The sequence below is a fragment of the Camellia sinensis genome, chromosome 11 (assembly GCF_055761805.1).
Source record: "Camellia sinensis isolate YWXY chromosome 11, ASM5576180v1, whole genome shotgun sequence".
Taxonomy (NCBI): domain Eukaryota; kingdom Viridiplantae; phylum Streptophyta; class Magnoliopsida; order Ericales; family Theaceae; genus Camellia; species Camellia sinensis.
In genome coordinates, this window is record NC_138971.1 from 173,883,078 (window position 1) to 173,908,818 (window position 25,741).

Consider the following 25,741-nt stretch of genomic DNA (forward strand, 5'->3'; position numbering starts at 1 on the left):
CCTTTCATCAAAAAAAGTAACAGAATTTATCACATCAGCTCCGTATATGATGTAAAAAATTCACTAAAGATGCAAAAAATAAAAAATAAAAAAATTGAATTTGTTTTTTAATCTTTCGTGAACTTTTTTTCCAAATTTATTCATAAACATTATTACATTATAAATGAATTTAGATTAGATACAACTAAAAAAATAAAAACAAATTTAACTTCTAAAAAAAAATCTCTAAAGACGAAAAAAAAGTGATAATGAATTTTTCATTTCAGAACTAACAATGCAGGGATATGAGTCAGTAAACTTTTTTTTTTTTTATAGTTAAATTTGTTTTAATTTTTTTAACTGTATCTACTCTTGATACATCTATAATGTAATAATATTTATGAATAAATTTAGTTAAATTCATTTTAATTTTTTTAACTGAATCTAATCTAAATGCCTCTATAATGTAATAATGTTTATGAATAAATTTAAAAAATAAAGTTCACTAAAGATTAAAAAAAAATTCCAATTTTTTTTTTGTTTTTTATTTTTTATTTTTTACATCTTTAGTGAATTTTTTACATCACACATGAAGTTGATGCATTAGTGATGTGGCAGATTCTGTTAATTTTTTTGGATGAAAGTTAGTATAGGAATAAAGTGAAAAGGATTGCAAATATAAAAAGCCAAAGTGAAAAAAATTAAACTTAAAAAGTCAAAGTGAGAAATATTACAAACATGAAGAGCCAATGTGAGAAAAATTAAACTTAAAAGGCCAAAGTTAAAAATGGGTGAAACTTTAAGAGGGCAAAATGTAATCTACCCTTTTATTTATGCAGTTGTTCGTGCAAGCAAAAACAATCTCTTTCATAAATCAATAAAAATCTAAAAGAGGTAATCTAGGTTCCAATTTAGGCAGGCCTAGCACACAAAAGATGTCTATATTCCACTTGCACTAATTGCCAACTTTCTCATAGACTCTATTCTCAAATAGAAAAGAACAATAATGATAATTACATTCAAATTAGCCTTTCAATACTTTTCTTTTGAAGAAACATTAACAGGTGAACATATTTTCTTATTTTAATAGATTTCACAGGCAAATACAACTTTCTGAGACAATCAATGTGTAAGACGTGAATAATACATGTTTTGGCAATAAATATTTATTACGTATCCGGTTGCAAAAAATCAATCAGCACAAGAGAATGCTTTCTCGACCATAAGAATGAGGAATAGAAACCCGCCAACAGAGATGCAAACTGCAACAAGTATAACCACTAACATAGCATGCAAAGAAATGTAAGGGCTCACAAAAAACACAACTGAGATCGAAACACACTGCCAAACCTTGAGTTGTGCAAATGCTCCTTCCTGTACACCCCAAAAGTAACATTTGAGAATTAAATGCAAGTGCATTTGCACAAAGAAACGACTAAGAAAAAGTGAGGGCCAAATATCTTTAATATACTTGAATGAGAAATAAATTAGACATAAGTATGAAAATCATTAAGATAACTAACATTATAAAGGAGAGTACAACACACAAAAGTCAATTTTCTCCTATTTGTTTAATTGTTCAATTAGGAGAACACTTGTGGAACCCATATCTTTAACTTTCCTAAAGGAATAAGTTTTCCTAATTTCCTTCAATATATGGAATTTACGTCTCAAGAATCTCAATATACCTTGTCTTCAACCATAAAACATACGTTTTCACAATTACATCCACTGATTTATTTATTTTTTTTATAAATAAAAAAATACATAGTTTCATCCCACCTGCATCTCAATTAGATCGCCCAAGCACGAACACCTCTAAGAAGATAATGTGTCGGATACACGTCCAAATGTGTCATTAATTTTATTATTATTTTATATTTTTTAGATCTAGACACGCTTTGGACACGCGTCCATCACTTATTCATACACTCAACTCAAGGCATGCAATTCTCGTGTCAACACTTACGTGAAAAAGAGTATAAATCAAACTAAAAAAGGCTAAGTAAAACAAACAAAATAAATCACTATCATATCATGCTTAAAGAGCATCCCAAGCAAAGCATTAAGCTGTGTGTTGAATATTCCATCCCCAATTCCCAATGCGGCTGCCATGATAAGGGGGTATAAAATGCCGAGTACTCCACTAGTTACGCTGCACAATGGCACAGTTAACAAGAACTGATAAAGTCATAGCAGTTTCAAATCAGATATATATAATTAAAAACTTTAGATTCTAAATAACTTTAATTGGAATCAACAAGAAACCTAACCTGTACTTCAGTAGAAGCCAAAGCAGTACAATTAACTGAATGAAAGCTCCAGCACAAACTATTAGAGTGATTGACTTGAGACCAGAGGTGAGTCGACCCATAGCCAGCGAACACTGACACATATTCCAGATATAAACTGAGTCTGAAAAACTTAATGAATCAAACAAATGACAAATTATAAAACAAAGATGGTTTTCCTGGGTTTTTAACGTTTAGCGAACTTGAGGTGTAATAGTATTTACATCCTATGCCACATTATTATTGAATAATTTCCTATAAAACATATGAGGCTAGAGATCATAGCAGAGATTGTGAGTAATAACTTGAATGCACATACCGTGGGAAAAATAAGATTATGCAACAAAACACAAGATATGATTATCCATCCATATTATCCATGTGAAGTACCACCAGGGCAATAAATGAAATTTTGTATATTGTTGCAAACACACAACACAACTCATAGAGAATAAATCTGGAAAAGGATATTTATTATTTGTTATTCTTGTTGCTTACAAAAGGAAAGGGTAAATGAAATTTAAAGTTGTTCACTCAATTCATTTTTATTCCTCCAACTCAACAAGAAAGAGACGAAGTGAGCTAATTCATGTACGTAAAACATGAATTAATGTACGTAAAACAGAAACAGACTCACCAAGTGAGCTAATTCATGTAAACCATTCCATAAAGCTACTCATTTCTGCAGTGCCATACTTACAATTGCATCAAAAGCCCAATACACTGCCATAGCACCACCTACACCAGACTCACCAAGTGCAGGTTCCGCAATGTACTTGGTGTATTCAGCCCTAAAATTGTAAATGTGTTCCACGCTTAATTGAAGAAAATATTACAATGTATATAGTGCACAAATTGAATGGTCAAAGGACAATAAAAAGGTAAAATGTCATAAGTTAATCAACAATTACCATACAAATGCTTGTTTTAAGCCTGAATATGCAATAAGGGGGATGATTAATAGCATTCGTAAGTCAAACAATGGAAGAGTAGAAACTGACAGAAGAATCTGGTAAAGTCTCCTCTCCTTTAGCATCCCTCTTTTGTAAGAAGCACATGAGTATGGTACCTAAGGTCCTACTACAAACGAACACAATATATAGTAAAGTTGTGCCACTGCCACTGGTAGTTACCCCCTGCAGTGATGTGAAAGAAAGAATAACAAATTAAAGATGCGAGTGTTTTAAAAGAATTAAAAAATCATAGATTCTGACACTGAGGTAGAATCTACAATGCTTCAAATTTTCCACAACCAAATGAAAGATAGTGGTATATTGCTGTCAAGGATGACACTACATAGGATTAAAGGTGTGCCATAGAATATCCTTATTTATTTTTTTTAATACAAGTAATTTATGTATATTTTAATATTTTATTTGCTATCTTAAAATATATATATATATATATATTGAACAACCCAAGAAACACATACACTTCTTGACACTACTAAGAAGGTGCATATCCGTGTTCAATGCATGTCCGGCACTAGCACTCATCAGACACTTTTTGACATGTGTTGGATACTGTATCAACTTTTTTTTTAGACCTTGATACCTTTCAGATACTTGGGTAGAGGTGTGAAGGATGCGCAGAATGGAATGGTCAAGTTTGTCAACTTGACAAAATTTTCTAACAGAAGGAATGCCAAAAATGGGAGTCAACCATGTTGAAAACTCTATAGCTCTAATTGTCGACATGGCTATACAATTGTTTCCCACGATTAGACAACTACTCCAATGGGCTATGCCACTCAAACCAACTAAGGGAAGTCATTCCTCTTGAAACTCTCTTCATTGATTGATTTCGAGACTATCGAAAAAGGTTTGGGACCCTTGATTTTATCCCTTTTTAAAAATAAAATAAAAAAAACTATCATTAAAACGTCCACCAAAGAAATTATTAAAGAAACAAAAGAAACAGGGAAAGCCTCCCATAGCCAAAGAGGGGGAAAAAAGGAAATAAAAATCATTCACTTCATAATACATAGGACTTTCCTCATCTTTATTTTTCAGTGCTAACTTATAGCTAAAATTGCATTAGAGATGCAAAAGAGAAATTTAACATTAAATAATTTTTTTTGTACAACGAAGGTCAGAGTTTCTTGAGTGTAATGCAAGCATTAATAACTAAATCTATGATAATGAATTGGTACTGGTAATACAACAAACAACATAGAAAAATATAGGACATGGAAATCAGCTTGGAATCACAAGCATGCACATACCGTTCCATCTTTCAATAGAAAAAGAGACATGAGGTTTCCAACGAACTGCAAAATTCAATAAAAAAATGAAGATTATTCCAGATGCACAACATCCATACAAAACAAATTGAATATATTCTTATTAGAACCAAAGATCATTAAAATTGTCATCAAAAACTAAAATGCAGCACCTGGTGGCCTGCAAACATTCCCCAAAATTCTCCATTGAAGTTACCAATCACGTTTCCTTCTTCTAAGTTTAAATCATGTGCAAGACTGCGTGCTGTAGAAGTAAGATATGTACCCTGATGGACTATAATATTGTTAGGGAAAAAGTAATGTACTTATTACATCATCAAACACAACAAAGTGACGAACCAAATCTAAAAGATGGACTTGTACCTCCGCAACCCATTTTATTGAAGCAGAAAATCCGAGGTACAAGGAAGCTGGAACCATTGTGTACCTACCACAAGAACATTCATTTTTAAGTATATACAACTTCATCAATTTGATGAACATAATAGGGCTCTGTCAAATATGTGTCCACATCATTATTTAGTACAATACTAACAAGCACAAGAATGTTTTCTCGAGTCAGAGAGCAACCACTTTGCGCAAATAGAGGAAAGACAAGGTCTACATCTAGTCTTACCCTCCCAAGTCCCAAACCACATGGACTTTTAGTCTCATGAAATTCACTCAAACATTTTGGGAGCAGCTCCCCTCAAGACTTCATCCTATCTCTCAAGACTTCATTTTGTGGGCTCCATGTAACCAAGGAAGGTGATCCAAACCGCTCATCTTGTATGCCCAATAGAGTAGAACATATATGCAAAAAATTAACTTTATTGAATATCGATAAGCATACTAACTTATCAAATTTTGTCTTATAAGATCAATGGTTTTTATTAAGATTCATACGTACCGCCCATTTCATAAAATGAAACACGATTAGTTTTTTTTTTTATCGGCATGAAACATGATTAGTTGGTGTATCAATCAATGTCCGATCAAGCTAAATTTTTATAAATACATTCTTCTCTTTGAACTACGAGATGAACGGTTCAAATCACAAAACTATGGAGCCCACAAAATAGTCTTGAGGGAGTATGGAGAAGATGTGGTCTTGAGGGGAGCCTACTCAACAATTTTGGCTATTTCATCACCTATCAGTGCAAAGGCAGAGTCACAGAAAACTTAAAAATAATGTGTCAAAAAAAAAAAAAAAAAAAAAAAAAGGCATAGGCAGTGGGCAGGCCCCATTGCCACATCATTAGTGGTGCTATTAGAGCACCACTTTTAGTGGTCTCAATCATTTTTCATCCATACATTGACCTGTTTGGGTTTGGAGAAAAGAAAATAAATTAAATTATTGATTGTGTTTGGTGCAACTTTGAAAACTTAATTTCACCTCTCTATTTGTATGTATTATTTGGAAGGAGTTTTGAAATTTTGATTCCACAACACATTTCAAAACATATTTCTCTTTCCTATTTCGCTACTCTCATTCTCGTGTACTATATTCTGAAAAGCAGAGGATTTTTGAATTTTGGGTCTACTCGGTCATTCTCCCGGATGTTCGGCCGGTTAACCGGAACAATGTTAGTGTTTGCGTTTTTTTTTTTAGCACCTATTATTATTATATTTTAAATAAAAAATATTTTGAATTTTTTTTAAAATTTTTTTTTATGAATTGTGAATAGAATTATGGATTGTGTGTTTGGTTACGAGTTGTAAATTTTTGAATCAAATATCATATGAAATATCACTCAATTCAAAACACTTTTCAAATTTCATAACCAAACAAATTTTCCACACTCAAATCATAATTCCAAAACTCACAAACTCAAAATACAACTTTATTATCAAATCATAATTCTAAAACTCTACCAAACGCAACCATTGTATTTTTTATTATGATGTTTGGATGAGTAAAAAATTAATTAAGTAAAAAAAAGATACGAGTGAGATTTTTATTGTTATTGTATTTTACGAAATAATTTTGATATTATAAATATTTTACAATCAAGCAATTTGTTTATCACTAAATCTCATCAATTTTTGTGAGAAAATAAATAGTCTTAATAAGATATTTGGCTCCGTTTGATTTTAGAGTAATGATTTGAGTATGGAGTTGTCCTAAACACAAATTTCATATCTTGCAATTAAGACACAAAATAAATGCACAAATAATTAATTTTATTGATTATAAAAAATTGGTACAATCCTCTGTAAATTTGCTCTATTACAAAAGAATAGATCCTCTGATTCGATCTCCGAAATAGTTGAAATTCAACTATTGTAAAAGCTTTTTGTTGAACGAGACAAGTTGATGAATTTCTACAAGTCTTCGAATGGAGAAACACAGATAAAAGAGGCTTGATCGAGAGTTTGAACGGCATGATCTCGAACGAGTCTTGAAATGATCTCTTTGGAATGAGAGACCAAATTTGTATTTTTAACTTGAAAGGATTGGCACAAATTTGAAGAGCTTGATAATCCTCTAATTTTATGTTTGAAGAACTTTAGAAATAATTTTCAGAAATAATTTTTGATAGCGTCTCAAGATTGTTTGGAAGTTTGCAAGACCATTAGCCAAAAACAATCCATCCATATCCCCATAGTGAGAGCCTCTATTTATAGGCTTAGGAGAGAGGTTAATTTTGGGGAGACTTTCTAAAAAAATAATTTTTTAAGTGTTTGTATCTCATTTAATCCATAAGATATTATTATATTCCAATAAGTTCTATTATTTGAACATTTGATCTAACAAATCAAAATTCTCATATTTAAGGTATTTTATGAATATTTCTACCCTTACAAATATTTTTTGAACGGATAACAATTTGGGGATATGAACATTCATATTTTACAATGTGACTATTCACATTGATGTGTAAATGTTCACGTTGATAGTGTGAACATTCACATTGACAATATGAATATTCAAATTGACATGTTTAACATTCATATTGATGGTGTGAACATTTACATTGACAATGTGAACATTTACATTGATGTGTGAACAAACTCAAATTCTTTAAAATTGGGAAACCACCCCGATAATTTACTACTGATTACTCAAATCATGATCAAAATATGAATCACTGCCTAAATTGAACACCCAAATCTTTGTAATTACTATCAATATACCAGTTATTACTATCAAATTGAACCCTGCTAATGCTCCCTCCATGCAAAAGGAGGTAAGTTTGGTCACAAAAGGGTACATCAGTTATTACTATTAATATACCACTCTTTCCACAAGGGAATGATCAAACAGTACTAGTAGCATAGTCTCATGCTTGCCTTATTGACATAACAGAACCCACGAAAAGTGTTCGGGATACTATGCAACAAACCCGAGGATAGGTGAATGGAACCAGTTAATTTTGTTCAACACTTACAATTGGGACTCGAAGTCATCGTCATCACCCACTGGGTGATAGTTGCCCGACCAAGGGAATTCTGAGGAATTTAAAGGATTCCTACCAGAATGATAAATCTAAACAATTGTCTTTCCATTATTTATTGTTTCCCGAAATGTGCCCCAATTTATTTTCAAAAGTACGTCATCAAATTTCAACGTCTATTTTTTTCAAAATCCTCTTTCAAAATAAAGTGCCGTTTTTTTATTTATTTATTTAAAATTTCAATGTTCCCCCCATTCCTCTTTTTTTCTGAAAGTTCTGAGGAGTTCGGATTTTATTCCAAGGAATCAAGCAAACGATCACCCTTTAGCCAAATATCTCGTACAGGAACCAAAATTTTATTCGAAATTAGAGACTTGGTCATTACTTCCTTGTCCAACATTTCCCCATAAAATTAAGGTTCCCTCAAATTTAGTGGCGCAAAGGTTTTTACCTTATGAAAAGAACATTCCATAATTTCGGAACTCTATTCAAATTTTTTTTTTTCAAAAAATTTACAAGTAATTTTAGATCTTATTTAAAGAAATCAATCAAACAGTTACCGTACAGTCAAATGTCTTCTAAGCAAATTCAAAATTTCACTTCAAAGTGAAAGATTCGGTCATCACCTCCTCATCAATACTTTTCCATAAAATCAAATTCCCTCTAAAGTAAAAAACCTAAAGATTTCTGTCCAATAAAAAACTTTCCATATTTCTAAAATTCTACTTGGATTTTCCTTCACAATTCTTTCCTCCCAAGGAGCGCTCGATCTAATTCCAAGTATCTAATCAAACAATTGTCTCCTTAGTCAAATGTCTTTCCAGGGGATTTCGAATTTTATTCAAAATTGAAGATTTGGTCACCACTTCATCTCCCATTTATAGTAAAACTCGAAATTCCCCCTAAAGTCAATGACTTAAAGATTCTTATTCGATCAAACACCTTCCATAATCTCCGAGGCTCTACTTAGGCTGGAAAGTTACATTTTTTTTTAGAAGTTATTCTTTAATAACATGTTTTCTGGGGGATTTAAATTTTAAAAACGCAATCATTCCTTTCTTTCTCCTCTTCTTCTTTGATCACTAAGGTAACAACCCAAATTCAGACTCAAATTCTTTAAAATTTGGAAACCACCCCCCTAATTTACTACTGATTACTCAAATCATGATCCAAATAGGAATCACTGTCTAAATTGAACCCCCAAATCTTTGTAACTGCATCATTGCCCCCAAACAACTCAAATTGAAACAGAATCAAATCACTGCCACGTCAGACTCCCCAGATTTTGGGAATGAAATCACTGTCTTTCTCGTTGTTAGATCGCTGGAATCAAATCAAATCAAATCATTTCCAAAATATCACATAAGCACATAATTTGCATTCATGCCTATTTGGCGGGTAGGGCTGCCCTGTCCTAATTTAGAAGTCAGACCTAGGATTCACTAAATCATTCAAAGAGGCAATAATACAATCCTGGAAAGGAGGGTATCCTGCCCTAGTTCGGAAGCTGCTAATGCTCCCTCCATGCAAAAGGGGTTGGGTTTGGTCACAAGAGGGTACATCAGTTATTACTATCAATATACCACTCCTTCCACAACGGAATGATCAAACAGCACTAGTAGCATAGTCTCATGCTTGCCTTGTTGACATAGCATAACCCACGAATAGTTTCCGGAATACTATGCAACAAATCCGAGGATAGGTGAATGGAACCAGTCAATTTTGTTCAACACTTACCATTGGATCTCGAAGTCATCGTCATCACCCATTGGGTGATAGTTGCTCGACCAAGGGCATTCTGAGGAATTTAAAGGATTCCTACCAGAGTGATCAATCTAAACAATTGTCTTTCCGTTATTTATTGTTTCCCGAAATGTGCCCCAATTTATTTTCAAAAGTACGTCATCAAATTTCAGCGTCTATTTTTTTCAAAATCCTCTTTCAAAATAAAGTTCCGTTTTTTTTTATTTTTATTTTTTAAAATTTCAATGTACCGCCTTTCCTCTTTTTTTCCGAAAGTTCTGAGGAGTTCGGATTTTATTCCAAGGAATCAACCAAACGATCACCCTTTAGCCAAATATCTCCTACAGGAACCAAAATTTTATTCGAAATGAGTGACTTGGTCATTACTTCCTTGTCCAACATTTCTCCATAAAATTAAGGTTCCCTCAAAGTCAGTGGCCCAAAGGTTTTTCCCTGATGAAATAAACTTTCCATAATTTTGGAACTCTATTCAAATTTTATTTTCAAAAAATTTTCAAGGAATTTTAGATCTTATTCCAAGAACTCAATCGAACAGTTACCTTACACTCAAAGGTCTTCTAAGCAAATTCAAAATTTCACTTCATAGTGAAAGACTCGGTCATCACCTCCTCATCAACACTTTTCCATAAAATCAAATTCCCTCTAAAGTCAAAAAGCTAAAGATTTCTGTCCGATCAAAAACTTTCCATAATTTCTAAAATTCTACTCGGATTTTCTTTCACAATTCTTTCCTCCCAAGGAGTCTCGATCTGATTCCAAGTATCTAATCAAACAATTGTCTCCTTAGTCAAAGGTCTTTCCAAGGGATTTCGAATTTTATTCAAAATTGAAGATTTGGTCACCACTTCCTTATCTCCCATTTTTCATAAAACTCGAAATTCCCCCTAAAGTCAATGACTTAAAGATTCTTATTCGATCAAACACCTTCCATAATCTCAGAGGCTCTACTTGGGCTGGAAAGTTCCTTTTTTTTTAGAAGTTATTCTTTAATAACATGTTTTCTGGGGGATTTAAATTTTAAAAACGCAATCATTCCTTTCTCTTTCCTCTTCTTCTTTGATCACTAAGGTAATAACCCAAATTCAAACTCAAATTCTTTAAAATTGGGAAACCACCCCCCTAATTTACTACTAATTACTCAAATCAAGATGCAAATAGGAATCACTACCTAAATTGAACTCCCAAATCTTTGTAACTGCATCATTGCCCCCAAATAACTCGGATTGAAACAGAATCAAATCACTGCCACGTTAGACTCCCCAGATTTTGGGAATGAAATCACTGTCTTTCTCGTTGTTAGATCGCTGGAATCAAATCAAATCATTTCCAAAATATCACATAAGCACATAATTTGCATTCATGCCTATTTGGCGGGTAGGGCTGCCCTGTCCTAATTTAGAAGTCAGACCTAGGATTCACTAAATCATTCAAAGAGGCAATAATACAATCCTAGAAAGGAGGGTATCCTGCCTTAGTTCGGAAGCTGCAAATGCTCCCTCCATGCAAAAGGGGTTGAGTTTTGGTCACAAGAGGGTACATCAGTTATTACTATCAATATACCACTCCTTTTACAAGGGAATGATCAAACAACACTAGTAGCATAGTCTCATGCTTGCCTTGTTGACATAACATAACCCACGAATAGTGTCCGGGATACTATGCAACAAACCCGAGGACAGGTGAATGGAACCAGTCAAGTTTGTTTAACACTTACCATTGGATCTCGAAGTCATCGTCAACACCCATTGGGTGATAGTTGCCCGACCAAAGAAATTCTGAAGAATTTAAAGGATTCCTACCAGAGTGATGAATCTAAACAATTGTCTTTCCTTTATTTATTGTTTCTCGAAATGTGCAACAATTTATTTTCAAAAGTATGTCATCAAATTTCAACATCTATTTTTTTCAAAATCATTTTTCAAAATAAAGTCCATTTTTTTTTATTTATTTAAAATTTCAATGTTCCCCCTTAGTTTTTACGAAAGTTCTGAGGAGTTCGTATTTTATTCCAAGGAATCAACCAAACGATCACCCGTTAGCGGAATATCTCGTACAGGAACCAAAATTTTATTCGAAATGAGAGATTTGGTCATTACTTCCTCATCCAACAATTCACCATAAAATTAAGCTTCCCTCAAAGTCAGTGGCCCAAAGGTTTTTACCTGATGAAAAGAAAATTCCATAATTTCGGAACTCCATTCAAATTCTATTTTCAAAAAATTTCCAAGGAATTTTAGATCTTTTTCCAAGAAATCAATCAAACAGTTACCTTATAGTCAAATGTCTTCTAAGGAAATTGAAAATTTCACTTCAAAGTGAAAGACCCGGTCATCACCTCCTCATCAGCACTTCTCCATAAAATCAGATTCCCACTATAGTAAAAAACCTAAAGATTTCTGTCTGATCAAAAACTTTTCATAATTTCTAAAATTCTACTCGGGTTTTCTTTCACAATTCTTTCCTCCCGAGGAGCTCTCGATCTAATTCCAAGTATCTAATCAAACAATTGTCCCCTTAGTCAAATGTTTTTCTAGGGGATTTCGAATTTTATTCAAAATTGAAGATTTGGTCACCACTTCCTTATCTCCCATTTTTTATAAAACTCGAAATTCCCCCTAAAGTCAATGACTTAAAGATTCTTATTCGATCAAACACCTTCCATAATCTCCGAGGCTCTACTTAGGCTGGAAAGTTCCTTTTTTTTTTAGAAGTTATTCTTTAATAACATGTTTTCTGGGGATTTAAATTTTAAAAACGCAATCATTCCTTTCTCTTTCCACTTCTTCTTTGATCACTAAGGTAACAACCCAAATTCAGACTCAAATTCTTTAAAATTGGGAAACCACCCCCCCTAAATTACTACTGATTACTCAAATCATGATCCAAATAGGAATCACTGCCTAAATTGAACTTCCAAATCTTTGTAACTTCATCATTGCCCCCAAATAACTCGGATTGAAATAGAATCAAATCACTGCCACGTCAAACTCCCCAGATTTTGGGAATGAAATCACTGTCTTTCTCGTTGTTAGATCGCTGGAATCAAATCAAATCAAATCATTTCCAAAATATCACATAAGCACATAATTTGCATTCATGCCTATTTGGCGGGTAGGGCTGCCCTGTCCTAATTTAGAAGTCAGACCTAGGATTCACTAAATCATTCAAAGAGGCAATAATACAATCCTGGAAAGGAGGGTATCCTGCCCTAGTTCGGAAGCTGCTAATGCTCCCTCCATGCAAAAGGGGTTGGGTTTGGTCACAAGAGGGTACATCAGTTATTACTATCAATATACCACTCCTTCCACAACGGAATGATCAAACAGCACTAGTAGCATAGTCTCATGCTTGCCTTGTTGACATAACATAACCCGCGAATAGTTTCCGGAATACTATGCAACAAATCCGAGGATAGGTGAATGGAACCAGTCAATTTTGTTCAACACTTACCATTGGATCTCGAAGTCATCGTCATCAGCCATTGGGTGATAGTTGCCTGACCAAGGGCATTCTGAGGAATTTAAAGGATTCCTACCAGAGTGATCAATCTAAACAATTGTCTTTCCGTTATTTATTGTTTCCCGAAATGTGCCCCAATTTATTTTCAAAAGTACGTCATCAAATTTCAACGTCTATTTTTTTCAAAATCCTCTTTCAAAATAAAGTTCCGTTTTTTTTTTTATTTTTATTTTTTAAAATTTCAATGCACTCCCTTTCCTCTTTTTTTCCGAAAGTTCTGAGGAGTTCGGATTTTATTCCAAGGAATCAACCAAACGATCACCCTTTAGCCAAATATCTCGTACAAGAACCAAAATTTTATTCGAAATGAGAGACTTGGTCATTACTTCCTTGTCCAACATTTCACCATAAAATTAAGGTTCCCTCAAAGTCAGTGGCCCAAAGGTTTTTACCTGATGAAAAGAACTTTTCATAATTTCGGAACTCCATTCAAATTTTATTGTCAAAATTTCCAAGGAATTTTAGATCTTATTCCAAGAAATCAATCAAACAGTTACCATACAGCTAGGAAGCAAAACGGGTACGATACGATACGATACGGATACGGCGATACGACAAAATTCGAAAAAGTAGGATACGGATACGGCGGGGATACGTTCATAAAAAATATTTTTTTTCACAATTTTTAATAATGTAGCATACACAAAAATAAAACTTCAACAATTTTTAGTAATGCATCACCCATAACAAAAAATGCATAACCACCATAATGCATCACCCATAACAAAAAATTCATCAATTCAATTAAATTTCAACAATTTCAACAATATAGCATCACCCATAACATAACAACCATAATGCAATTCAATCCCATAATTTGAATAATTTAAATTAAGGGGGAAAAAATTTACAAAGTTCATTTATTTATCAATAAGTTTATTTATTTATTTATTAATAAGTTTTTTTTACCTTATTTGATTTATTAATAAGTTTACAAAGTTTATAATTTTATAAGTTGACAAAGTTTATTTTTAATAATTTTATTTATTTATTTATTTGTTTTATCAGGAATCAAGTAATAGTACGTACAAAAAATTTAATAAGTTTATTTATTTATTTATTTAATCAGGATTCAAGTAATAGTAATAAGTTTATTTATTTATTTATTTGATTTATTTGATTTACTTTACAGAGTACACATACAAAAAATTAAAAAATAATAATAATAAAAATAAATATGCAAACAGAGACGACATAGATAAGAGAGAGGGAGAGAGAGATCGACCAAGAGGGGGGGGAGATGAGATCGCAATCTGTCCATCTCCAACCAGACACAGACAGATCGAGCGAGAGGGAGAGGGAGAGAGAGAGTTCGTGAGATCGAGTGAGAGGCAGACAGAGGGAGCGAAAGGGAGAGAGAGAGGGACGAACCTGATCGACGACCGTGGAGCTCTTGTTCGCGAACCTGATCGATGACCGTCGAGCTGCTGTTCGAGATCGAGTGAGAGGCAGACCGTGGAACTCCTCCTCCTCCTTCGCACTGCTGTTCGAGTTCGACCTAGGTCAAAGTAAGTTTGATTATTATTATTTTTTTTTTGTGTTTTATTTTATCTTATTTTCATATTTTAAACTTTGACCCCATTTTAAGTTTTTTATATTATTTTTTTGCCCTGCCGTATCCATACTGTATCCTGACCATATCTCGACCGTATCCTCGAGTATCCTAGACGTATCCGAAATTCGAAAATTTTAAAAAAAAATTGGATACTTCATTTCCCGTATCTTATACGTATCCCGCCGTATTGGGCGCGTATACGTATCCGATACGTGTACGGGGGCCATTTCGGAGTATCCGTGCTTCGTAGCCATACAGTCAAATGTCTTCTAAGCAAATTCAAAATTTCACTTCAAAGTGAAAGACTCGGTCATCACCTCCTCATCAACACTTTTCCATAAAATCAAATTCCCTCTAACGTCAAAAACCTAAAGATTTCTGTCCGATCAAAAACTTTCCACAATTTCTAAAATTTTACTCGGATTTTCTTTCACAATTCTTTCCTTCCAAGGAGCTCTCGATCTGATTCCAAGTATCTAATCAAACAATTGTCTCCTTAGTCAAATGTCTTTCCAGGGGATTTCGAATTTTATTCAAAATTGAAGATTTTTGGTCACCACTTCCTTATCTCCCATTTTTCATAAAACTCGAAATTCCCCCTAAAGTCAATGACTTAAAAATTCTTATTCGATCAAGCACCTTCCATAATCTCCGAGGCTCTACTTGGGCAGGAAAGTTCCATTTGTTTTTAGATGTTATTCTTTAATAACATGTTTTCTGGGGGATTTAAATTTTAAAAACGCAATCATGCCTTTCTGTTTCCTCTTCTTCTGCGATCACTAAGGTAACAACCCAAATTCGGACTCAAATTCTTTAAAATTGGGAAACCACCCCCCTAATTTACTACTAATTACTCAAATCATGATCCAAATAGGAATCACTGCCTAAATTGAACCCCCAAATCTTTGTAACTGCATCATTGCCCCCAAATAACTCGGATTGAAACAAAATCAAATCACTGCCACGTTAGACTCCCCAGATTTTGGGAATGAAATCACTGTCTTTCTCGTTGTTAGATCGCTTCAAATCAAGTCATTTCCAAAATATCACATAAGCACATAATGTGCATTCATGCCTATTTGGCGGGTAGGGCTGCCCTGTCCTAATTTAGAAGTCAGACCTAGGATTCACTAAATCATTCAAAGAGGCAATATTACAATCCTGGAAAGGAGGGTATCCTACCCTAGTTCGGAAGTTGCTAATGCTTCCTCCATGCAAAAGGGGTTGAGTTTGGTCACAAGAGGGTACATCAGTTATTACTATCAATATACCACTCCTTCCACAAGAGAATGATCAAACAGCACTAGTAGCATAGTCTCATGCTTGCCTTATTGACATAACATAACCCACGAATAGTGTCCGGGATACTATGCAACAAACCCGAGGATAGGTGAATGGAACCAGTCAATTTTGTTCAAAACTTACCATTGGGTCTCGAAGTCATCGTCATCACCCATTGGATGATAGTTGCCCGACCAAGGGAATTCTGAGGAATTTAAAGGATTCCTACCAGAGTGATCAATCTAAACAATTGTCTTTCCGTTATTTATTGTTTCACGAAATGTGCCCCAATTTATTTTCAAAAGTACGTCATCAAATTTCAACGTCTATTTTTTTCAAAATAAAGTGCCGTTTTTTTTTATTTATTTAAAATTTCAATGCTACCCCCTTTCCTCTTTTTTTCCGAAAGTTCTGAGGAGTTCGGATTTTATTCCAAGGAATCAACCAAACGATCACCCTTTAGCCAAATATCTCGTACAGGAACCAAAATTTTATTCAAAATAAGACTTGGTCATTACTTCCTTGTCTAACATTTGTCCATAAAATTAAGGTTCCCTCAAAGTCAGTGGCCCAAAGGTTTTTACCTAATGAAAAGAACTTTCCATAATTTCAAAACTCTATTCAAATTTTATTTTCAAAAAATTTTCAAGGAATTTTAGATCTTATTCCAAGAAATCAATCGAACAGTAATCTTATAGTCAAATGTCTTCTAAGGAAATTCAAAATTTCACTTAAAGGTGAAAGACGCGGTCATCACATCCTCATCAACACTTTTCCATAAAATCAAATTCCCTCTAAAGTAAAAAACCTAAAGATTTTTGTCTGATCAAAAACTTTCCATAATTTCTAAAATTCTACTCGGGTTTTCTTTCACAATTCTTTCCTCCCAAGGAGCTCTCGATCTGATTCCAAGTATCTAATCAAACAATTGTCTCCTTAGTCAAATGTCTTTCTAGGGGATTTCGAATTTTATTCAAAATTGAAGATTTGGTCACCACTTCCTTATCTCCCATTTTTCATCAAACTCGAAATTCCCCCTAAAGTCAATGACTTAAAGATTCTTAGTCAATCAAACACCTTCCATAATCTCCGAGGCTCTACTTAGGCTGGAAAGTTCCTTTTTTTTTTGGAAGTTATTCTTTAATAACATGTTTTCTTGGAGATTTAAATTTTAAAAAGGCAATCATACCTTGCTTTTTCCTCTTCTTCTTTGATCTCTAAGGTAAGAACCCAAATTCAAACTCAAATTCTTTAAAATGGGGAAACCACCCCCCTAATTTACTACTGATTACTCAAATCATGATCAAAATATGAATCACTGCCTAAATTGAACCCCCAAATCTTTATAACTGCATCATTGCCCCCAAATAACTCGGATTGCCACAGAATCAAATCACTGCCACGTCAGACTCCCCAGATTTTGGGAATGAAATCACTGTCTTTCTCGTTGTTAGATCGTTGGAATCAAATCAAATCATTTTCAAAATATCACATTAGCACATAATTTGCATTCATGCCTATTTGGCGGGAAGGGTTGCCCTGTCCTAATTTAGAAGTCAGACCTAGGATTCACTAAATCATTCAAAGAGGCAATAATACAATCCTGGAAAGGAGGGTATCCTGCCCTAGTTCGGAAGCTACTAATGCTCCCTCCATGCAACAGGTGGTAAGTTTGGTCACAAAAGGGTACATCAGTTATTACTATGGACTCCTTGGACTACGAAGCAATACAATGTGCAGATGTCAATGAGATTTCTAATTCTATCAGAGAACTAGGAATGAACAACTTCCTCGCAGAGTGAATCAAGGTACGAGTACAAATCATACTTTAAAATTTTCATATTTGTCAAAACCAGCTTCAAATGGCTCTGGCCGTGTGTAATAACAAGCTAAATGCAGAAACCTATAAAAAAAAAAAGTTGATAATGATTACATAATTATGCAGGATTTCCTAAAACCGAATGGTTATAAAACATGGAAGCATTGACCTTGAGTGGTTGAGAGATGTTCCTCCAGACAAGGCAAAGTAAGTCATCTCGAACCCCAGACTTGTAATCATGCATAAACCTTACCATTTTGTATAAACGGTGAAACATCTAATGAACCATGATAAGAGAGCTTGCTATAACATGTATTTCATCAGGTATTTTGTTTGTATGTGGGGAAAGATTTTCATTGGTAGGGTTGCTTTTGCTACTCATTTAAGTGAATTTAAACCAAAATTTATATATAATCAACTTCATTTTCTTAAGTGACCGAGTTTAACTAAAACTAATCATGTTTATTCTCTACAAAAGAGAATTTACTGACTAATTATAACTTAACGATCTTAGTTTAACTTAAGCACCTCACTTAAGGTTTTTTAAATCACCTAAGTGTTCAATTCTCAAGTCCAAATAGATGAATTTTAATTCACTTTGATTTTCTTCTTATTTCTCTTTCTTTTCTCTTCTACCTCTCAAGAAGAAAGTTTCTCTCCAACTTTCTCCATTCTTCTCTCTTTTGTTGTATGAAATAATTAGCTTAGGCCACTTGTTTCATTATCTTAAGTAACCAAGTTTAACTCAAACTAATCACGCTTAGTCTCTAAGAAAGAGAATTTATTGAATAATTATAGCTTAACGACATTACTTTTAACTTAAACACCTCACTTAAGGTTTTCTAAATCACCTAAGTATTGATATTCCATTTTTGAAGTTCTTTGGTTCTTTCCTTTATTTCTATCATGATTCATGAGTAATTGTTTCATTCCTTGTATCCGAATTTCATCGTTTATGCAAGACCTTAGCTACGTTTTACAGTGCTAGGGCTTTTCTTCAATACAATTTGTTTTCTCTATATACTGAAATTTGTTTCCGAAAAAAAAAATTAAAAAATCATGGTTAAGATCTAAGACATTCTGAGTAAGGAACACTCCTATTACTGAGTCAACAGCTGAGCCTTTCCACTGTGAGAAGCATCTATTTCCTGAAATATTGGTTAGATAAATATATCTTTTAATTTACATGCACCTGACATAGAATATCATATAATTTCTTTGTATGTTCATTCTTGGCACAGAGATAGTTTTTCTATCCAAGAGATTCCGACAGTAGCAATGGAAAATTAATGCCACTTCGAAGAAAATTCACCCAAAAAAAAATAAAGGAATAATGATCTTAGTGCATTGTCTTTAAAACGAATCAGAATTGTAAGGTCGGGTGCAAGACTGACAACGTTCAGTTTACTCTTTGCATGAGCTGCTTAGGCATTTTTGTACAGTGCACTTTTCTATCTTTGCTTACTACATCTGGAATTTCTACACTGCTTGGATGTCAATTATATTCACCATTTTAGTTAATAGCTTGTGAACTCTTTAAGATTTGTATTTTGCTTTCATGTTGTAGCGGTGCCTAGCTAGTACTGTGTTACTGTGAGTGTATTCACATAATTTGAACTTTTTTTTTTAGTAGGCTTCATTTTTTGGTAACCTAGAATGATATGTGCAAACCAGAATAAGTCAATAACAGGTTTGTGCACCAGATAACTACTACATAAAATCGACCTAGGCTTTTAAGGATGAAATCTAGCAACTTTTGTAAGGATTTGAAACTTCTAGGTCAAGTATAGAGAGAACTTGTTTGGGTACCTTGGACAAGATGCATGAGTGCAATGAATGAGTCTGCTCGTCCACAGAATACTTTCCTTTCTTCCTCCCACCATTTCATCAATTGTAACTGTGTGCTTCTGTTTTTCTGGTTTGCCTGCATCACACATCCAGAAAAGTTGCTTTATTACTGTGGATTCAATATTTTGGAAATTTTTGTGTTCTATGTGTTTAATAGGTACCTCTTGCCTTCATGGAGTATTGTTGATAATCATATCAAGCGTCCTTGTGCTCTTGCAAAAGCATTTTATTTGCTCCGGATGAGATTGGGTTGGTTGAAGTTGGTGCCATGCCTTCCTCTTTACTGAAATATTTGCAAGGAAAGTTTCCATTGCCTGCTCAAAACCAGATGTATGAATTTTGGGCCGAGTTGATGAAGTCAGGTTCAAGTTGACCATTGCAGTTGGAGAGGTAATGTTGTGGGCCTGAGTTGATCTACTGAATCTTTTATCCGCCATCCTTTCTATGTTTGAAAGCAGCTCAGATGCAGCATGTTGCTTCTGCATATTATGCTTATCAGTAATGAAATGGAAGCAACAATCGGTCACCACCACAAGGGCATTGACCCCATTCATTGCCTTCAATGTTAAACTGCTCTTTTGCTCAGTGTTAGTTCCTGAATCATCTTCTGAGACAAAATAATCATATTGAGGTTCAATGTCAACATTTTCTTTCACTGGCCCAAATTTTCCTTCTTATTTTTCTCTTTAGATTCAACTATTTTTCAAAACAAATTAACAACAATTCTTATAAAAACACTGAAAAGAAAAGCCAGAAATCAAAAATATAGTTGCAAAATCGCCTTTGTAGACACTAGTTTCAAGCACACACTGATAGCCACACTACTAAAAAAAGTACTTTTTGCAACCGTCACAAGCCGTCACAAATAATGAAAATGCAGTCACAAATGACCTTTTGCGACTGCCAAGCAACCACAAATGGGGGACGCAAATATGGTGGTGGCAAATATTTTTTGCGATGGCAAAGCATAAACTACTTTTTGCAACAGCTATTTTGCAGTCGCAAAAAAAAAAAAATTAATAAATAACACTTTACCGTCGCAAAGAATTATTTATTATAAAAATCATATATACGTTTGCTACAAAAAAAAAAAAAAAAACAACAATTGCAAGTACCTAACAATTTTTTTTAATGAAAAATAATTTTTAAAAAAATTAACAAATTAATTTAAACTTATAATAGAATTATTAACCTATATTCACATACATATATATATATATATATATATCAGTGTGCAAACAAAATATAAACTTTCATACATGCAAAAACATACATCAATATTTAGTTTAACACTAATATTATTAAATATGGAATCAAGGTAAGCTCTACTAATCATCAACTTGCACGCAAGGTTAGCTCTTGTGTTGAAGCTTCCATTGCTTTCACTATCGATTCATCAGAAAGGGCCGGTGGATCCTAAACTACAATTTTAAAGCAGATTGAAGGATTTTCTCAATCACATTGTGTCTTCAGTGTTCATCACTGCCTCATGTATCTGCAGCTCGTAGAAAAAATTATGAAAAAAATTTGGACGTCTTGACCAAAATATATGAGATTAGCAGCACAAATCAGCTGTTTGGAAAATACGTTGTGGTATAATATTACAGACTATATACTCTAAGGTATTGTTCACCAATAGCAACATACCCATTTCCAGGTGTGACTTGCTTGGGCTGCTGTCGATAGCTCCAGGATGCGGCACCAGAATACCTTGGAACAGAGGAATTATTGTTAAGTAGGAAAAGGGAAAAGAGGTTAAAAGTCCCCCAAAAAATATATAAATACATAAATAAATAAAATAAAGTGGATAATTATTGGACACCCCACAAAATGGAATTTTCCATATAACACCAAGAATATATCTGGTAACAAGAAAAATATGGCTTTAACAACAGAATCAAGAGAAGCAGATTCTAACACATGTTTCTCCACGACTAGTACTAACTCTGCCAAAGCCACTTTTGCGTCATTTCAGTTCAAAATGATTTAGGTAACTATCAATTATGTCTAAACAGCTAGCATCGCAAAGAGACACAGTTAAAAGGGCTTCCAAGATTTGAGAGTTAAGGACCAACATACTATACAAGCACAAAAGATATAATTGGACTCTACTCTACTATTCACGATTAACTAAATATTTGGAAAGAGCGAAAGCACCAATAAAAGGAAGAAGATGATTCGTAGAAGCAATTTTCCTTATCCAGAAAATTGTGACCTTAAAAGTTGTGCCTCACCTAGTCTCAATTAGTGCAATCCCCCCCCCCCCCCAAAAAAAAAAAAATTAATTAATTAAATAAAAAAATTGTTTCTCAATACCACACTTCCCCTGCAAAATAATTCAAAACACGATGAGGTACAAGTCCTTAAGCAGAACTTCACTCAATTTCTAGAGAGCTTGACAAAAAGTTCTTAGTCGGTAAAATTTTCAATTCAATTTTTAATTTGTAGTTAAATTGTTTCAGGCATGAATTTATTGATCTTTTATGTAGTTTAAATCATGTTTACAAGATGGAATGAAAAGAGGCTTTAGTAAAGTAAAGCAAAAGCATAGCTATTTTGGGAGTGAGTTTTCATGATTACGCAGAATTGAAATTGTGTTGAGGCCTGACTTTGATGAATTTTTAAAAATAGTTCTCTACCTCGTAATTTCATGAAATTTTAACAAGCAATCCCTCCATGAGTCTAGTGTATTGTGTAATAGAAGAAAATTCCAATAAATGAATTTTAAATAAATCTCAAACTAGGTTGTGTTTTGTTTTACTACTATGCTGAATTCTATTTTAACCTACTGCTTTCTATAAGTTTTTTAGTCGAAGAGACACTTGAAACAATTCAAAATAAGTCAAATTTCTTGAAGTTGTACCAGGGGAGCACAATAAATCACTGCCTTCAAACTCTATTGCAAAATGTGCTAAAATTTTATTGCATTTTCACCAAAAATTTATCATTAGATCTTCAATTTTTCTATCTGAATCAAAAATGAAAGAGTGAAAGAATCAAGTCTTATTATGTTGCAGACACATAGAAGAAGTGTAAATTGAATCAAATTATGGTTGAACAACCTCACCTATCCACTTCAATGAAAAGCTAAAACACTTCCACTTAAACAAAACACATTCAGAAAGTAGCATTGACAGCAAAATCGATAGAAACAATACATACACATACCTATAGGGCAAAGGAAAATCATATTTGGATCTGAGACAGAGAGGGCACAGCTTGTCAATACAAAATCAAGGCATCGACATTTCTACCCTGCAATGAATCCAATATTAAAGAGATGTTCGATAAGGACCAACAACACATGGTGAATGTCATTGTATTTTTATAAGAAAAGTGAGGTCATACCACCCCAGAATAGAGTAAACAATACAAATATAAGATCGGCTCTACAGGAAACATAAGCATGAGATGAGATAAATCTGTTTGACCCATCATAATCACTTTGTTGCCAAATTCATGAGCCCATAAGAAGCTCAAGGAAAAGCCAATTCACCGTAGAGAGAAAGCTCATAACTTGGTCTAATTTCTTAATATGGATTCATAAAAAGCAAGCTAACAAATGAACCCAAAAACAAAATATTTGCGTATAAAACTACGGCATTATGGTAATTATGTACCATCCTCTGTTTTTGGAATTATCCGAAAAAATTTAACATCAGTCTTTAAATCTTTAGCTAATTTTTTATTTTTTTTTTAAATGAAAAAAAAAGAAAGAAAGATAGAAAATGAAAGGAAAAAGATAGTACAGAGAACTCTAGGTCAATACCAAATCAAAGCCCTAAATCTAAGAGAACCAGAAACTCTAGATTGTAGCATTTCGAATTAGCTAGCTCAGGATCTGCATCTGTTCAATCCAGATCAAACTCATTCAAATCAAAAACAACATCAGCCAAGTCCATATTTGAGCTTAAAATGTTAGGCCACAACAATAAATAACCAAACGAATAAAAGTAGTTTGATCTCAAATCCAACATCTACGAATCGAATGCAAATGACACGCATGAGGTGGATCGAAGCCCTAACAGTTGGAGAGAAAGAGACAGAGAAAGAGATCGAGGGAGGAGAGGAGACAGAGAAAGAGAAATAGAGACAGAGAAAGAGATGGGGGAGGAGAGGAGAGGAGCCCTAACCTGTTCAGATCAATTGAAGAAGCTGAGGTATTCTTCGCCTGCTCTCTTCTTCTTCTCCTCCTCGTCTTCGTCTTCTGTCTCCATCTTCTTCTCCCTTTTCTTCGTCATCTCCTATTCTCTCTCTCTCTCACATTTCACTTTCCCTGTTTTGATTCTTTTTTTTTTTTCTTTTTTTTTTTTTTCCATTTTGCTGATTCACCCGTTTCTCTCTCTCTCTCTCTTTCTAGTTCTCGATCCTCCTTTATTTTCTTCCCCCCTCTTTTTTTTTCTTTTTCTTTGGTAAATTACACGGACAACTCGTGACGTTTATATTTATTATAGTTTTTCCCCCATCTTTCATAAATTATATCTCCTTTTTTGAAATTTAAAATTTTATTATAGATTTTTTTTTAATAATTTAATTTTTTTAAATATCAATTTTATTCTCACTGGATAAATTACATCGACATTCCTTAAATTTTAAAAATTACAATCCCCTCCTTAAGGTTCAAAGTAGTATTATCAATTGCCCTTGGATTAGTATTAGTTGAAAAAACAATTCATTGAAAAAAAAATTTATTTGAAAAAAAAATTTATTAGTAAAATTTTTAAATTTCTATTTAAAAACCAATGTAAACTCATTTTTTGAATTTACGTTTTTTCCTCAAATTTACAAACTGAGACAACCATTTATAAACCAAAAAAATTATCAAACAAGTTTTTATGACAGTTTTTTTAATTTTTGTAAATATAAATTGAAGACTGAAAACGAAATTGCTACCAAACATGCCTCAGATGATAAAAATGTCGTAAAATTAATAAATAATTAAATAAATTATTTCTTATGTTGGTAACTTATTTAATTATTTGTTAATTTTACGACATTTTTACCATCTAAAGCATGTTTGGTAACCCATTTCGTTTTTATTTTTCAATTTATATTTTCAAAACTTTTAAAAACTGTAATAAAAACTTGTTTAATAATTTTTTTGTTTATAAATAGTTGTCTCAGTTTGTAAATTTGAGGAAAAAACGTAAATTCAAAAAATGAACTTACGTTGGTTTTTAAACAAAAATTTAAAAATTTTACTAACAAAACTTTTTTTCAATTAATTTTTTTTCTAATTAATTTTTTTTTTTCAATGAATTGTTTTTCCAACTAATACTAACACATGAGACAATTGGTAATGCTACTTTAAACCTTAGGGAGAGGATTGTAATTTCTAAACTGTGAGGGGTGTCAATTTAATTTACCTAATGAGGGCAAAATTGGTATTTTAAAAAAATAAATTGCTGAGAGGGGAATCTGTAATGAAACTTTAAATCTCAGGAAGGGAGATGTAATTTTCAAAAGGTGAGGGGGGAACGGTAATAAACATAAATCTCAGGGGGTGTCAGTGTAATTTACCCTTTTTCTTTTTTATCTTTATTTTTATTTAAAAGGAAAAATTACTCACAAATCCCATTTGGGAAAATGTTAGTCCATTTAGTCCTACATGTTTTTTTATAAACCAATTAGTCCTTTTTATTTGTAATATGTGTTATTGATTTGATTTAGTAATATTGGAGTTTACTTGTTTGCTCTTATTTGAGATTTGGTTTTTATTTTTTATTTTTTATTTTTTTGAGATTTGGGTGTATGTGGGTAAGGTATGATTTAACGTTTCCATTTTTTTAGGGATTTCGTGAAGTGATTGCGAGGATTGTTGATATTACCTACTTTGTGTCATATTATTGATGTTATCCTCCCACTAAGTCCTAACAATACTAACATTGCAAGAGATCCAAACAATCATAACAACATTAAATAAAAACAATGAGTCGGTTACATTATATACATGCACAACATCACATTTGCAATTAGGAACGGCAACGGGGGGGCCGAGGCCGGGGACTACACTCCCCGTCCCCGATCCCCGAAGGCTCAAAAATCCCCGTCCTCGCCCCCGATCCC

General features: G+C 33.3%; 1 protein-coding gene across 1 annotated transcript; it reads right to left on the reverse strand.

Moving 5' to 3' along the window:
• Window positions 1-1,692: 1,692 nt before the first annotated feature.
• LOC114272359 (UNC93-like protein 3) lies at window positions 1,693-24,097 on the reverse strand. The gene is given in 13 exon segments (XM_082896365.1): window positions 1,693-2,134; window positions 2,253-2,365; window positions 2,971-3,061; window positions 3,182-3,256; window positions 3,258-3,406; window positions 4,495-4,539; window positions 4,665-4,786; window positions 4,876-4,939; window positions 14,544-14,670; window positions 19,637-19,751; window positions 21,323-21,385; window positions 22,844-22,930; window positions 23,809-24,097. Coding segments are annotated over 12 exon segments (1,140 nt in total). The 5' UTR covers window positions 22,866-22,930; window positions 23,809-24,097; the 3' UTR covers window positions 1,693-1,980.
• Between the last annotated feature and the right edge of the window lie 1,644 nt (window positions 24,098-25,741).